At 37.9% G+C, this 16,794-nt stretch overlaps 1 protein-coding gene across 13 annotated transcripts in view; it reads right to left on the bottom strand.

Annotated features, from left to right (window-relative positions):
- The window catches only part of DGKI (diacylglycerol kinase iota), a 445,403-nt gene that overhangs the window by 371,136 nt on the left and 57,473 nt on the right, over positions 1 to 16,794 (bottom strand). The window contains exon 1 of one of the 13 annotated variants that reach the window (XM_032275888.1): positions 2,984 to 4,424. The exons of the other annotated variants lie outside the window; for them this stretch is intronic. Within the exon in view, the coding sequence (XP_032131779.1) occupies positions 2,984 to 3,027 (44 nt within the window). The 5' untranslated portion in view covers positions 3,028 to 4,424. Of the gene's footprint in view, positions 1 to 2,983; positions 4,425 to 16,794 lie in introns of those variants that run through there. 13 annotated transcript variants of the gene reach the window in all.

Below are 16,794 nucleotides of genomic sequence, written 5' to 3'. Positions count from 1 at the left end.
TAAAAATCATGACTGGTTTTTAGGCCTCACTCTTTGCAATGTCCTTCCTCATTCCAGAATCTTCCATGTTGGGAAAATTAAGGTAACAAGAAAATCTCAAATGTTCTTTTTCCACTAAATCCAAAATTATGATACAGAACTCTGCTGAAATACACACATCATAAAGGTAGAATCTTAAAACAAAAGCATGAATAAAATGGAGAGGAAGACACTTAACTCCATGGCCACCTCTCTCTTAGCCAGCATCATCTTATTTAAATATTACCTGCCTTTGGTCTATTCTGTCTCCCAAGCTAGACTATGAATTCACATGCAAGAGCTATTCCTGACTCACCCTGGAGCCCTGGGTGACTGGCACAGTGTCTGACACAAGGCACTCAACAGATTTCACTTAATTTGGACAGGGCCTACTTAAGGGAGGTATCAAAAAATATCAAACATATACACCTGGTTAGAAAAAAGAAGTCCTCAAGATTTGGCTCTCTGTTCATTATTGGTGTATAGGAATGCCTGTGATTTTTGCACATTGATTTTGTATCCTGAGAATTTGCTGAAGTGTTTATCTAGAACCAAAAACCAAACACCAAATGTTTTCACTCTTAGGTGGGTGTTGAATAATGAGAACACATGGACACAGGGAGGGTAACATCATACACAGGGGCCTGTCAGGGGGTGGGGGGCTAGGCGAGAGATAGCAGGGGGTAGGGGGGACAGGGGAGGGATAGCAGGGGGTGGGGGGCAGGAGAGGGGTAGCATTAGGAGAAATACCTAATGTAGATGATGGGGTGGCGGATGCAGTAAAACATCATGGCACGTGTATAACTATGTAACAAACCTGCATGTTCTGCAAATGTACCGCAGAACTTAAAGTATAATAAAAAAATAAAAAATAAAAAACATCCAAACTTTAAAAAAGAAAAAAAGAAAGCCTGTAGAATGGTTTATAATGAACAGCCTAAGCCCCCAGATCTGTTCCCCATCCTGCTCACTGCTCACTAAAAGCAACCAGTCTTAATAATGAGAATTTGTTTTTAAGGTTTCATCACATGTATTGCTAATTCAAAAAAAAAAAGAAGAAGAAGAAGAAGGAAACGAATGCCAGTTTCAAATTATTCATGTCTTTTTACTTAAATAGACCCAAAATATTTGGAAACACTGTCAGCAGTTACTCCAAGTTGTTGTATTCTACATTCAACAAACATATATTGTTTGCATTAAAAGTAAGGGCATTTCTGTTTTTGTACTTTCATCCATCCAGACAAGCTTTCTTCCCCACTTAGGATGAAGAAGGTATAAGTCAGTGTGACCCTAGAATTAATGGGGACAGAGCACATCAGAACTAGACAATGGGGGTGGAGAGGGGAAGGGTGAGTCAGTGTCACAATGGAATAAGTTGTTCTACGAGTTACTGTTGCAGGAAGAGGGTGAATTGCCAGATGCAGGAATCCACTCCCTTTTTTGCTTACTTCTCAGCAAGTGACACTGTGTACAAGAAAGGACCCATGGGTCAATAGCATTATACCACATTTTACTTCTACAAACTGTACCAAAGCAACTCCATGCTTCACGAAACGTCCACTTATTTTGAACCAGTAAAATCATCTGCAAAATCCCTTAGAATTATTTATAATTCATGTTAGCAAACACAAATGCATAAAACAGCACCACATTTATAGCACAGGGGGGTAGGAAAAACTATGCAAAGACATGACACTTTGGGAAAACCCTCACACCAGTCACAGTGAATAAATAATGAACTTGCCAAGAAGATACTCTCAGGCGCTTAGCCAGAGAAACACATTACTGCCTTAGAGTGTCAGCCCCTGAAGAGGTATTCTGGTCCCCGGGAAAAGCTGGAGCCCTGAAACCCAGTGACCTTGAGAGACCCTCCTCTGAGGATGCTTTAGTAGATCCGTGGGGGCACACAGGAATTGACAGACAAGATGTTGATCAAGGAGCTGAACTGAATAGGCAGCTGTAGGTCAAGAAAAGACAAGAGCCCAATTCAGAAAAATTCTGTTGGCAGGATTCAAATTTATCTACTACAAGAAGATCATATTCCACATAAAGTGAAGGAGAATCCAAGGTCTAGAAAGAAAAACAAGCCAATAATAACAACCAAAATACAAAACAAAAATAAAAAATAGAAACAAACATTTTCCAAATATGAGCAAGGTTTTACAAAGTTAATCTGAATGAACCCTTGTTATAATACTAACCTGTAGACATTATTTTCATTTTACAGATAAGGAGACTGAGGCTCACAGAGGCCATAGAGCCTGCTAAGGGCCACAGAAGTAGCAAAGTGATTCAAATCCAAGGCTGCCTGACTCTAAATCCATGTTCCTTCTATTGTAACAAGGAGGATGTCTACAAGGTGAGAAAAATCATATATCTAAATCCATAGACATTATGTATGGTAATACTTCTGAAGTTTACAAACAAATTAGCAGGTCTGCGTCAATGAGATGTCACCAAACTTTTTCAGTCACTTAAACTTACTTAACTGGGTCCCTTGTAATATTTCCTGGGTGACTAATTTTGGCCAGTGTTTTATAATTTTAAAATCTAACTGATTCAAGATTGAATAAAAAAGAACTTATGGTCATAATTAGAGCAACATGAAAAGGTACATTAAAAACATTTTCACTGTTGGAAAAGGGGCAATTCATGTTAGCCCCTATTTTCCAAACTGCTTAAAAAAACAAACTTTGAAATAGATCAAAGAGAGATTTTCTTAGAAGGTTACATGTTTGTGAAAACAAAGGAAACTAAACGTTTTCATGCAATTTCCACTATACTAAATCAACTCAGAAGTTTATTTTTCCCAACTGTAAAAAAATTAAAATGTCCACCTTTATGTGAATGAGGATAATAAAGTTGCATCCACTATTCTCCTTGTATTAATGTGTCTACAACACACACATTTCCCATTACCCTCCCCCAACACACACACAAAGTAAAAAATAAAATTGAACTCAACCTTCGCCCCATCCAGGGGTGTTTTTCCTTCCAGCGGTCCCACATTCTGAGTTGCTAGCGGTAGTCAAGCGCTCAAGAAGCCTCCCTTACCGAGTGCCATCTCCTCCAAAGAGACCACCTGATTTGTGGCGAAACATGGCCCGCCAGGTAGAATAACAGCTACACCTTGGCTTCTGTCCTCCTGTGAGCAGCCCTTCTCTTCTCTTCCTGACCCTCTTGTGCTAAGGTCCTATATGAAAAGGAGGAGGGAAGGGCTTAAAGGAGAATGAGAAGGACAAGCAGGAGTCAAGATTTCTGTGACGTCACAGGACTGTTATGAGTGGCTGTTAACCATTTCTGAAAAGACATGAAAATTCTTCATCTGCCATCAATATCTATAAGCTGCTCTCAAGTCTTTCCATTCAGCAGTTTTTCCAGGCAGGTCTTCTCACACGGCTTTTTTTTTTTTTCTTTTCTTTTTTATTTTTTTTTAACAAACTAAGCTGACTCAGACTCACAGGCAGAAGTTCTGACTCATTTTTCTTTTCTTTTTTTTTAGATTTCTTGAGTCCTGAAAAGGTATGCTCCATGGGGCATCATTAGTTCTTCTCATATAAGTGGGGAAAACCAGTCCAAAGATTATGTCATGAAGCTATGATCTTTAACTTAGAAAAACGCAAAATATGCTTAGGAGGACCATAATGAAACAAAGACGACAATTAAGAAGTTGTTTCAAAATCTGATAGGCAGGCACTCACTCCATGCAAGGAAACACTGACTTCTCTGGACCACCAGCCTTTCTTCTTCTCCTTCACTTTCTACCAAGGTACCTCTGCCATTCCCCTGTCTTGCCTACCTGAGGGTATGTGGCTATATACCTTCATGGTGCCAAATTCTCAAATGAATTTTAGAATTAATGTAGTGCTCACCTGTGTTTGCATCTGTATTTATATTTTCAAGTGATAATGTGTATGTCAGTGCACGTGCTCACAGGATGTGTGTAGTGTTACTTATAAGTGGGCAAATTGTTGATTGGCACATCTATTTTGAACCGACAATTCCTCATCTATAAGTCTATCTTACAACAGTATTTACTGAAACAGACAAAGATGTAAGAAAATGTTTTAGCGATATTATGTGTAATAGTAAAACACTGGAAACATTTAAACAGTAGGGAACTTGGCAAATACATTTATATCCATATTATGGAATACTATCCTATCATTAGATACAGTAAAGTAGATTTACTATATTCTCACAGGGAGAGATATCAAAAGTATATTCTTAAATAAAAGAAGCAAGTGGCAGTACAATGCAATGAGTGAATCAGAGGAATAGATTGATGTGTTTCCCTGTTTCAAATCACGTTGATACAAGGCCATCACTTAGCTACCGACAGCTACATCAAAAAAAAGATCATACCCATTAAAAATCAATAAAAGCTTTGAAAATTATTGGAATAGTTTGATGAATGATTTAGCTTCTAACATAGATCACCTGGTAGGCAATTATATAGAGTTTGGCCTGCTTAAAGAATGGAACATATTTTTAAGTGCTAAGTTTTATATTACCATGCAGTGGTTAAACGTTTTTATCATCATCTTACTACGTGTATGTGTTTATTTATAGATGCTTAGAAAAAATATAGGATACACAACACAGAAAATGGTTAAGTATGGTTACCTCTGAGGGTGGGCGAAGAGGCGTATTGGGGGCAGGTGTACTTAAAGAAGAAACTTTCGGTTTTTATTTTATATTATCTATTTCATAAAACCATGCAATCAACCATCTATGATTGGTACAGGACAATTTAATGGAAGAAGTGGATTATCAGTGTCTCAAAGAATGACAATAGGAGAAAGCCCTTGTGATAAATGACAGATATTTAAGGGGGCAGGTTTATGTGGAGAGGCTCAAAGCAAAAGTAGAATGGAGAAGCAGCAGCAAAATACAAGAGAAAAGGAGGAGTAATGAGATAATAATCAATTGTAAGAAAAGGCCTTTTAAAAAGGCTAAATACAAGATGATGACCTTTGTGATACTAAAATATAACAAAAACAATAGGAAAATATGAAAGTATGAGTAGCCCACTTCAATAAAGCCCAGACATTTTCCACAATTAGTTAGTGCTTTGAGCTGACTTTTGAAGGACTAGGAGTCAGCCAGCCTACAAAGAACATAGAGGCATTTTAGTCAGGGGCATGATATAAGCCCAAGATGGGGAGACTTTTAAGGGAAGGGTATGTCTAGAGAATGCCAGATGGTTCAATAAAGCCAGAGAGTGCATGGGATAAGTGAGGAGGAATCTAAAAAAGGAAAGTAAGAAAGCAGAGAGAAAGCAATGAAGAGTCATTGATGGGCTTTCAACCAGAAAATGGTTTGCTCAAGTTGCGTTTTTGAAAGATTAGTTTGGGGACAATGGGCAGATGTGTTAGAGGGAGATGAAAGAGAAGGCAAGAAGGAAGTGCTCTGTCTTCTGTTAATAGAAAAGCAGCTAGGTCAGAACAATTGTTCCACAGGTACAATTGTTAAATCTGGACAAGTGGAAAAAAAAAAAAAAAACAACAACGACTCAAAGGCACTGCAAAGTGATCATGGTTAGGCAAAATCTGAAGCAGAGATCACCATTAAAACACAAACTGCAATAAATAAAATTTGCAAGTTTGTAAATATTTGCCTGTGAGCACTCCCAATTTGCACATAGCTGCAGCTGTGGAAAGCCTCAGTTTCCTTAGTCGATCAAGGTATCAGATAACTTAAGGGAAGGCAAAACTGCAGAAAGTTAGGGGGAATATGTTGAATAGGGAGAAGTCATGAAGGCAGTGAGCCCTAAAATCTGCAAATAAATCTTCTCTCTCCCAAATCACTGTCTGAAAAAAAACTATACATAAAAGTTAATCTTCTAAGTTAATGAAATCCCAATCATAACCACAGCAGAGCTTTTGAAAATAAAAATTGACATGTTAATTCTAAAATTTATTTGGAAATGTAAAGAATCTAGAACACTTAATCTTGAAAACAGAAAAAAGATGGAGAACTTACGCCACATGACTTGAAATTTACTTTAAACCTACAGCATGGTATTGGCATAAAGATAGAAAAATAGATTAACAGAACAGAATACAGAGTCCAGGAATGGTATAAGTCTATTGTCAATTGACTTTTGAAAAAGTCACCAAAGAAATTCAATAAAGCAAAGAGAGTCATTTCAACAAATTATGCTGGAACAGCTAGATGTCCATATGGAAAAAAAAATGAACCTCAACCTCTATCTTATAGCAAGCATAAAAATTAATTCAAGATGAATCATAGATCTAAGTGTGAAAGCTAAGATATAAAATTTTTAGAAGAAAACAGAAGATCTTCGTGACTTGCAGACAAGTAAAGATTTCTCGGAAAGACATAGAAAACAATACCATTTTAAAAAATTAAAAAATTTTGCTTATAAAAATTACCTTAAGAAAATTAATATGCATGCTTTAGATTGGAAAAAAAAATTACCAACCATGAATCTGATAAACTATTTGTATCCAGAATTTTTTTAAGTCCTACAACTACTAATAAACATTTTTAAACAATTAAAAATAGTGAAAAATAAAACTTGAACAGACATTTGACAAAAGAATTACCCAGTCTGGGTACCATGTTGTAGCCGCACAAAACAAACTAAGACAGTTTATAATTTTTACTTAAAATAAAGTCTATAAATCCATCATTATCATAGAGGGGCAGTGGAAATGCAAAGCTAGGTAATAGCAACATGGGGGTGCATTATACTATTTTGTGTCCTTTGTCTATATTTGAAATTTAGCAGTATAAGTTGTTTTTTAAAATGAAACTGCAGTCATTCGGTGAGAGATGATGAAGGACTGAAGTAAGAAAGTATTGGTGAAGACAGAGAAAATAAAATGAGTCTGACTGCTGTTCAGGAGATGATCTGTGAATGATATGCTGAATCAATGTGAGAGATGAGAAAGAAGATAATTCATGGATTCCAAGTCATTCATAACAGAACTATATTTCCATATCACTGGTTTTCATAGTAGGCCTGTATACTTACAAATACTATTTTGAAAGGCAGCCATAAACATCACCAGATTGCTAAAGTGGCGTGGTTGACAAGAGCTTAAGAATCTGTAGATGACTCCCAGGTTTCTGATTTAAACAACTAAGGGTTTCTAAGTACCATTTATTAACACTAGAGAGAAATTACATAAAGGTATACAGATAATCAGAATGAGGAATGGTATTTAGAGTAATGATGATATGAATTAAGCTTGTAATACTTTGATCAGAGAACTACAGTAAACTATCAGATATACGGATCTGCATCTCAGAAAGAGGTCTGGGGCACAAAGACAGATTTGGGAGTCATGAGCATAGAGGAAATCAATCACTGTAAGCAATTCCTGTTAGATGCACAGCTCCTCATCTATGGGCACCCTGGAAAAGAAAGGGTGTCTAAGGAAAGTGAAAATACAACCTTCAAAAAGAAAGCGTGGTTTCACTTTGTCATCCATTCAATCTATCCCTGGATGCAGCCAATCCTATAACCATGTAACAAAATTCTTTCTGTGACTAGTTGGAAAAGTTGTTTTTGTTTTTGTTTTTTAAATGAGGGTAGAAAAACGATGTTCATGTAATGTGATATTTCAGTGAATATTTTCTTTGCAGCATCAAGAAATAAATTTTTTAAAGAGCAAGACTATTTGCAAAATTTACCAAAAAAGTGTTATAAAGTGTTTGTAAAACTAATCATTCCTTAAAAGGATCAATAATTGGACATTTTTGCAGGGATTGTTCAAAGAAGCTATCGATGTGCCGAGAGTCCACAGCCCTTCAACCAAGGAGAGCCAGTGGTTAGTCTTGCTTTCTGCTTCACTTCAAGTCAAGAAAGAGGGCCTTTAAAGAGGCAGACAGAGGGCTTCACATCTGTCCTCAGCAGTTCATGCAGTTTGGGAGACAAGTAGGTTTGTATCTGAATCACATCTGACATCTAGATGTGATAGCATCTAGGCTTGCTGGCTGTTTTGTTTGTGGATCTAGGAGACGTGGTTGTACTCCCAGAGTTTGCAGAAGCTTGATTGTCTCCCATGAACAAGGTGTGGGCTATGCACCAGAGACAGCCATATCAGGATTGTTTAGGTACTATCCAAAAGGCATAGCAGAAATTAGTTGGAGGTGTGGCCAAGAGCCTAACGGTCAGGAAAGGTGTAGCCCAGTAGCAATACATTGTTTTTGTCTCAGAGAGCTACAAATAGGAGACCCTCAGCAACGGGGGGAGGGTATTCTATTTGTGCGAAGAATACACAAAGGAACTCCACAGAGAAGTCAACTTACATATCTGCTAGATTCAGAGAGCACTGAAACTAGACCAACAATTCATCAGCAGTAAAGTAAGCACTTTAGTGTTTCTCTTATATTTCCTCCCTCCTCCTCTCTCTCAACCCAACTTAGTGGGGTCTGAGACTGAAGCTAGCCAAGAGAAGAGAAGGGGTGAAGGAATGCTGAGGAGAAAAAGGAAAGCTGTCCACTCTCCTTCCATGACTGCAGGGCTGGGGTGGGCCCACGCTGGAGGAGGAAAGAAAATACAATTCTAAATCAAGTCCAGTGTTTTTGCTATCATATGATGCTGGATGTTTCAGGTACTGAATTATCTGGTGTTTTAACCTGAATGCTTTTTTTTTAAATTATTGCCTAAGAGTGACTGGAGTTGCCAGGAAAGGACATGCCCCACTGTGCAGGTTTAAAGAATAAATGGAGGGAGAGAGCAAGGCTGTTTGATGATGGCATCCTATGAACTGAGCATGGTCATCCCAAGTGCTATATTTTAATAATAGCAGTGAATCTTCAATCTGTCAAAATGTCTCTAAATATTTTGGTCATAATTATCAATTAAAATAGTGGATAGGAGGCCAGACTAATTTGCAGCTCCTGCTGGGACAGACAGAGAAGTGTATGGAGACTCACATCATGAACTTTTGCTCCAAGAACTACTGTAGGAACATACCAGGAAAGCTGAGAGAATCCAAAGACCCCCTTTGAAGGAGCTGGATAACCTCTACAGGCTCCGTGAGACACCAAAAAACTGAGTCTGCTTGCTTTCTCAATGGGAGGCTCGTGATCTGAGACAGGTTCTCAGCCCTGGTCACTGGCTACCTGGAAATAGACTCAGTGCTGGTGGTGAGGGCACAATTGGAGTGAGAAGTCATTAGGACTGCAGGCTGCCTGTGACTGCCTGTGTCCCCATAGCCCTGACAACCTCTATGGCTCAGCAGAGGCAGCCATAATCTCCCTGGGAGCATAACTCCATTGGCCTGGGAACCACAAACCAATCTCCCACAGCAACCACAGTGAACACTGCCCAAGGACACACTGAGCTAAGACACGCCTAGCCCTGCCCTGACCTGGTGGTATTTCTCCACCTGCACTGGTAGACAAAGACAAAGGTCATAATTTCTTGGGAGCTCTATGGCCCTGTCCACCACCTGAGAGACCTGAATACTAACCAGGTGCCCCTGGGTCAAGTTTGCATCCTCCCTATAGGCCTGCAGCTGATGCACTTAAGCGTCACCTGCTGGCTGGAGGCCAACAAACACAAAACCAGCACACTAAACAAAAACACAACCAAGGACTCTCACAGAGTCCACTTCATTTCTCTATCACCTCCACTGGAGCAGGTGCTGGTATCCACAAGTGAAAGACTTGAAGATGGTTCACCTCACAGGACTCATTGCAGACATTCACCAGTACCAGCCCAGAGCTGTGTAGCTCCACTGGGTGGCCAGCAAAACAATCACTACAGTTCAGCTCAGGAAACCCCATTCCTAGGGAAAAGGGGAGAACATCACATCAAGGGAGCACCACATGGGACAAAAGAATCTAAACAGCAGCCCTTGAAGCCCAGATCTTCCCTTTGACATAGTCTACCCAAATGAGAAGGAACCAGAAAAACAATTCCGGTAATATGATAAAACAACATTCTTTAACACCCCCAAAATCATACCAGCTCACCAGCAATGGATCCAAACCAAGACAAAATCTCTGAATTGCCAAAAAAGAATTCAGAAGGTCAATTATTAAGCTAATCAAGGAGGTACCAGAGAAAGGTGTAGTCAAACTAAAAGAAATCAAAAACATAATACTAGATATGAAAGGAAAATTCTTCAGTGAAATAGATTGCATAAATAAGAAACATCACAACTTCTGGAAATCAAGGACACACAGAGAAATGCAAAATGCATTGAAAGTCTCAGCAACAGACTCAAACAAGCAAAAGAAAGAACTTCAAAGCTTGAAGACGAGGCTTTCAAATTAACCCAATGTGTCAAAGACAAAGAAAAAAGAATTTTAAAAAATGAACAAAGCCTCCAAGAAGTTTGAGACTATGTTAAACAACCAAACCTAAGAATAATTGGTGTTCCTGAGGAATAAGAGAAATCTAAAAGTTTGGAAAACATATTTGAGGGAGTAACAGAGGAAAACTTCCCAGCTAGAGATCTAGACATTTAAATACACAAAGCTCAAAGAACACCTGGGAAATTCATCATGAAAAGCTCATTGCCTAGGCACATAGTCATCAGGTTATCTAAAGTCAAGACAAAGAAAAGAGTCTTGAGAGCTGTGAGGCAAAAGCATCAGGTAACCTACAAAGGAGAACCTATCAGATTAACAGCAGGTTTCTCAGCAGAAATCCTATAAGCTAGAAGGGTTTGGGGTCCTGCTTTTAGCCTCCTTAAACAAAATAGTTACCAGCCAAGAATTTTGTATCCAGCAAAACTAAGCTTCATAAATGAAGGAAAGATACAGACTTTTCCAGACAAACAAATGCTGAGATAATTTGCCACTTCCAAGTCAGCACTACAAGAATTGCTAAAAGGAGCTCTAAATCTTGAAACAAATTCTCAAAATACACCAAAATACAACCTCCTTAAATCATAAATCTCACAGGACCTATAAAACAATAACACAATGAAAAAAACACAAGATATTCAGGCAACAAATAGCATGATGAATAGAATAGTATTTCACATCTCAATACTAACATTGAATGTAAATGGCCTAAATGCTCCACTTAAAAGACACAGAATGGCAGAATGAATAAGAATTCACCAACCAAGTTTCCAACACATAAGGACTCACATAAGCTTAAGGTAAAGGGGTGGTAAAAGATATTCCATACAACCACACACTAAAATCCATCAGTAGTAACTATTCCTATATCAGGCAAAACAAACTATAAAGTGATAGCAGTTAAAGACAAAGAGGGACATTATATAATGATAAAAACACTACTGTAGTCCAACAGAAAAATAGCACAATTTTAAATACATATGCACCTAACACTGGAGATCCCAAATTTATAAACAATTACTACTAGACCTAAGAAATGAGATAGAATGGCAATACAATAACAGTGGGGGACTTTAATACTCCACTGAGAGCACTAGACAGGTCATCAAGAAAGAAAGTGAACAAAGAAACCATGGATTTAAACTATACTCTACAACAAATGAACCTAACAGATATTTATAGAACATTCTACTCAACAACTGTAGAATATACATTCTATTCATCAGCATATGGAACATTCTCCAAGATAGGCCACAAACAAGTCTCAGTAAATTTAAGAAAATAGAAATTATATCAAGTACTCTCTCCGAACACAGTGGAATGAAACTGGAAATCAACTCCAAAAGAACCCCTCAAAACCATGCAAACACAACGAAATTAAATAACTTGCTCCTGAATACATCAGGTAAGCAAATCAAGATTGAAATTAAATTTCTTTGAACTGAATGATAATAGTAACACAACCTATCAAAAACCTCTAGGATACAGCAAAAGCAGTGCTATTACAGTAGCAAAGACCTGGAACCAACCCAAATGCCCATCGACGATAGACTGGATAGGGAAAATGTGGCATATATACACCATGGAATATTATGCAGCCATCAGAAACGATGAGTTTGGGTCCTTTGTAGGGACATGGATGAACCTGGAAACCATCATTCTCAGCAAACTGACAGAAGAGCAGAAGATCAAACACCGCATGTTCTCACTCATAGGCGGGTGTTGAACAATGAGAACACATGGACACAGGGAGGGGAGCACTACACACTGGGGTCAGTTGGGGGGAAATAGGGGAGGGAGGGTGGGGGGTGGGAAGCTGGGGAGAGATAGCAAGGGGAGAAATGCCAGATGTAGGTGATGGGGAGGAAGGCAGCAAATCACACTGCCACGTGTGTTCCTATGCAACAATTTTGCATGTTCTTCACATGTACCCCAAAATGTAAAATGCAATAAAATAAATAAATGGGAAAAAAAAAAAGAGGAAAGTTCATAGCATTAAATGCCTGTATCAAAAGTCTGAAAAAGTACAAATAGGCTATTTAAGATCACACCTCTCAGAACTAGAGAAACAAGAACAATCCAAACTCAAACCCAGCAGAAGAAAAGAAATGACAAAGATCAGAACAGAACTAAATGAAATTGAAACAACAACAACAACAAAAATACAAAAGATAAATGAAACAAAAAGCTGGTTCTTTGAAAATATAAATAAAATTGATAGACTGTTAGTGAGATTAACCAAGAAAAGAAGCAAGATCCAAATAAGCTCAATTAGAAACAAAATGGGAGACATTACAACTGATACCATGAAATACAAGGCTACTATGAACACCTTTACATGCATAAACTAGAAAACCTAGAGGAGATAAATTTCAGGATAAATTCTTGAAAATATACAACCATCCTAGGTTAAACCAGGAAGATGTAGAATCTCTGAACAGACCAATAACAAGCAGCAAGACTGAAATAGTAATTTAAAAATTGCCAACAAAAAAAGTCCAGGACCAGAGAAATTCACAGCTGAATTCTAACAGACATTCAAAGAAAACTAGTACCAATCCTATTGACACTATTCCACAAGATAGAGAAAGAGGGAATCCTCCCTAAATCATTTTATGGAGCCAGTATCATCCTAATACCAAAACCAGGGAAGGACATAACAAAAGCAGAAAACTATAGACCTATACCTTGATCAACATAGATGTAAAAATTCCCAACAAAATAGTAGTGAATCAAATCCAACAGCATATCAAAAAGATAATCCACCATGATCAAGTGTGTTTCATACCAGGGTTGCAGGGATGGTTTAACATATATGAGTCAACAAATGTGATACGCTGCTAACAGAACTGAAAACAAAAATCACATGATCATCTCAATAGATGCTGAAAAAGCATTTGACAAAATCCAGCATCTCTTTATGATTAAAACCCTCAGCAAAATCAGCATAGAAGGGACATAACTTCAGGTAATAAAAACCATCTATGACAAACCTACCACCTACATTATACTGAATAGGGAAAAGGTAAAAGCATTCCGCCTGAGAACTGGAACAAAACAAAAATGCCCTCTTTCACCACGTGTATTAAACACAGTACTAGCAGTTCTAACTAAAGCAATCAGACAAGAGAAAGAAATAAAGGGCATCCATATTGGCAAAGAGGAAGCCAAACTGTTGCTGTGTGCTGCTGATGACGATATACTCAGGAAACCCTAAAGACTCATCCAAAAAGCTCCAAGAACTGGTAAATGAATTCAGCAAAGTTTCAGGATACAAAATTTACATACACAAATCAGTAGCTCTGCTATACACCAACAGTGACCAAATTGAGAATCAAATCAAGAACTCTATCCCTTTCCTAATACCTGCAAAAAAAAAAGAAATACTTAGGAATATATGTAACCAAGGAAGTGAAAGACCTCTACAAGGAAAACCACAAAACACTGCTGAAAGAAATCATAGATGCCACAGCAAATGGAAACACATTCCATGCTTGTGGGTGGGTAGAATCAATATTGTAAAAATGACCATACTGCCAAAAGCAATCTACAAATTCAATGCAATTCCCATAAAAATACCACCATCATTCTTCACATAACTAGAAAAAACAATCCTAAAATTCATATGGAACCATAAAACAGTCTGCATAGCCAAAGCAAGGCTCAGCAAAAAGAACAAATCTGGAGGCATCACATTACCCAACTCCAGACTGTACTGTAAAGCTGTAGTTACCAAAACAGCATGGTACTGGTATAAAAATCAGAACATAGACCAAAGGAACAGATTAGAGAACCAAGAAATAAAGCCAAATACAGCCCAACTGATCTTCAACAAAGAAATAAATAAATAAATAAATAAAGTGGGGAAAGGACACCCTATTCCAAAAATGGTGCTGGGATAACTGGCAAGCCACATGTAGAAGAATGAAACTGGTTTCTCATCTCTCACCTTATACAAAAATCAACTCGAGATAGGCCAAATACTTAAATCTAAGACCTGAAACCATAAAGATTATAGAAGACAACATTGGAAAAACCCTTCTAGACATTGGCTTAGGCAAAGACTTCATGGCCAAGAACCCAAAAGCAAATGCAACAAAAACCGAGAAACAGATGGCACTTAATTAAACTAAAAATCTTCTGCACAGTGAAAGAAAAAATTAGCAGAGTTAACAGACAACCCACAGAATGGGAAAAAATCTTTACAATCTATACATCTGACAAATGACTAATATCTAGAATCTACAAAGAACTCAAACAAAATAGCAAGAAAAAAACAATCCCATCAAAAATGGGCTAATGACATGAACAGACAATTCTCAAAAAAAGACATACAAATGACCAACAAGCATATGAAAAAATGCTCAACATCACTAATTATCAGGGAAGTACAAATCAAAATCATAATGGGATACCACCTTACTCCTGCAAGAATGGTCATAATCAAAAAACAAACAAAGAAAAAGATGTTGGCATGGATGCAGTGAAAAGGGAACACTTTTACACTGTTGGTGGAAATGTAAACGAATACAGCCACTATGGAAAACAGTAGATGTACTTTTAGTTCTTCCTTAAAGATCTACTTCCTTAAAACAGTAGATCTACTTTTAGTTCTTCCTTAAGAACTAAAAGTAGATCTGTTTGATCCAGCAATCCCACTACTAGTTATCTACTCAGAAGAAAAGAAGTCATTATATGAAAAAGATACTTACACACACATGTTTAAGAAGCACAATTTGCAATTGCAAAACTATGGAACCAGCCCAAATGCCCATCAATCAATGAGTGGATAAAGAAAATGTGGCACATATATACATATGGAATACTACTCAGCCACGAAAAGGAATGAAATAATGGCATTTGCAGCAACCTGGATAGAACTGGACACTATTATGCTATGAGGACACAAAAGCATAAGAATGACACATTGGACTTTGGGAACTCAGGGGAAAATGTCAAGGGCAGCAATGAATAAAAGACTACACTTTGGGTATAGCATACACTGCTCAAGTGATGGTACAGCAAAATCTCAGAAATCATCACAAGAACTTATTCACGTAACCAAACACCACCTGTTCCCTAAAAAACTGTTGAAATAAAAAAATTAAAAATTAAAAAAAAATTTGGTCACATCAATACTTCAGAATCTACTTTTTAGAAACAATTAACATTTTACTAAAAGTGAGACAGCATATTAGGGATACAATAATGTGTAATTTCTCTTCAAGTTCCTGCTCCTCCTTCAAAGCCTTCCCCGATCGTGTACAGATCCCTGGCTCCTATCCACACTTCCTGTCAGTTCCGGAGCCATATTTCCAGCTGCCTACTAGACAGTCCAACTTGATAGGGTTCATCTAAAATGCATCATGTCCCAAGGTGAATCTTGCCATTTTTACAAGTCTCCATACTTCTTCCCAATCCCATCTTCCCCCTTCCCTTCCCTTCACTGTCTTCCAATTCTCAAGTGGAACACTCAAGTTGCTCCTCCCTCTGAACTTTTCAATGGTTCCATTGTCCAAATCCAACCTCCCAGACGTAACTTCTCTTGATGGCTATGTCTCCAGACTGTTCTTCTACCACTCCTCCATGTGTTTTCTAAGGTCTCCTGCTCATGGCCAAGGGCTCCTCACCTCCTTATCTCTATTCTTGTTGGTCTAGATTGGTTGAATGCCCTATCTACCCACACCCAGAAATACACACACACACACACACACACACACCTCCATCCCCCTGACATATAAACACACATCTGGGCCCTAACCACAAAATGCCTATCTAGTAACCCAAAGGTCACCTCCCTGAAGTCTTTTCTACGCTTTCTAGGCTGGGGAGTTAAGTGTATATGTGCCTCTGTGTAAGCATTTATCAAATTTTATTTCAGCCATCTCTGTGCTTTACTATGTGCCCTCCCCTGTGCTGCCCAACAAAACAAAACATTAATCTTCAACAAAGGCCCTTTTTTTCTTTTTTATCTTCTTATGCCAGTATGATTCTTGATACAAAGCAAATTGCCCAATAAGTAGTTGTTTAAATGAATTACAGTGAAGTGACTTAATGGCTTCAAAGAATTTATAATGTAAAAGGAGAAATGAGAATAAGGATTCTATCTTATTCACCCATAACACAGGCCTCAATAAAAGTTTGGGAAATAAATGAATGCATAAGCAAATAAAAGAGCAGACAGAAAACTGGGTATCCCCACAAAAGGAGCTGATAAAGGACTACAGAAATTTAATAGAGAGAGAGACATGGCACTCTTTTTTACTTTTTGTTTCTCATTTTAGTACCCTAAGCTGCAAAGCTTAAAATAAATGAATGCAAAAGATTTGGAAGTGGGAGAGGTTTTTTTTAAGAAAATAAAATAAAAATAAAAAGACTACCACCCACTCCCCATGCTACCCTCCCACTGGAATGACTATAGTTTTAGCATCCATAATGGGATTGTTGCAGTTTTGAGAACGTTGCCATAGTAACCAACCT

This window comes from Sapajus apella, unplaced genomic scaffold, assembly GCF_009761245.1.
Source record: "Sapajus apella isolate SASKATOON/1434 unplaced genomic scaffold, GSC_monkey_1.0 scaffold7, whole genome shotgun sequence".
Classification (NCBI taxonomy): Eukaryota; Metazoa; Chordata; class Mammalia; order Primates; family Cebidae; genus Sapajus; species Sapajus apella.
The sequence above is the reverse complement of the archived record's forward strand: the minus strand, read 5'-3'. Positions and strand labels throughout refer to the sequence as shown.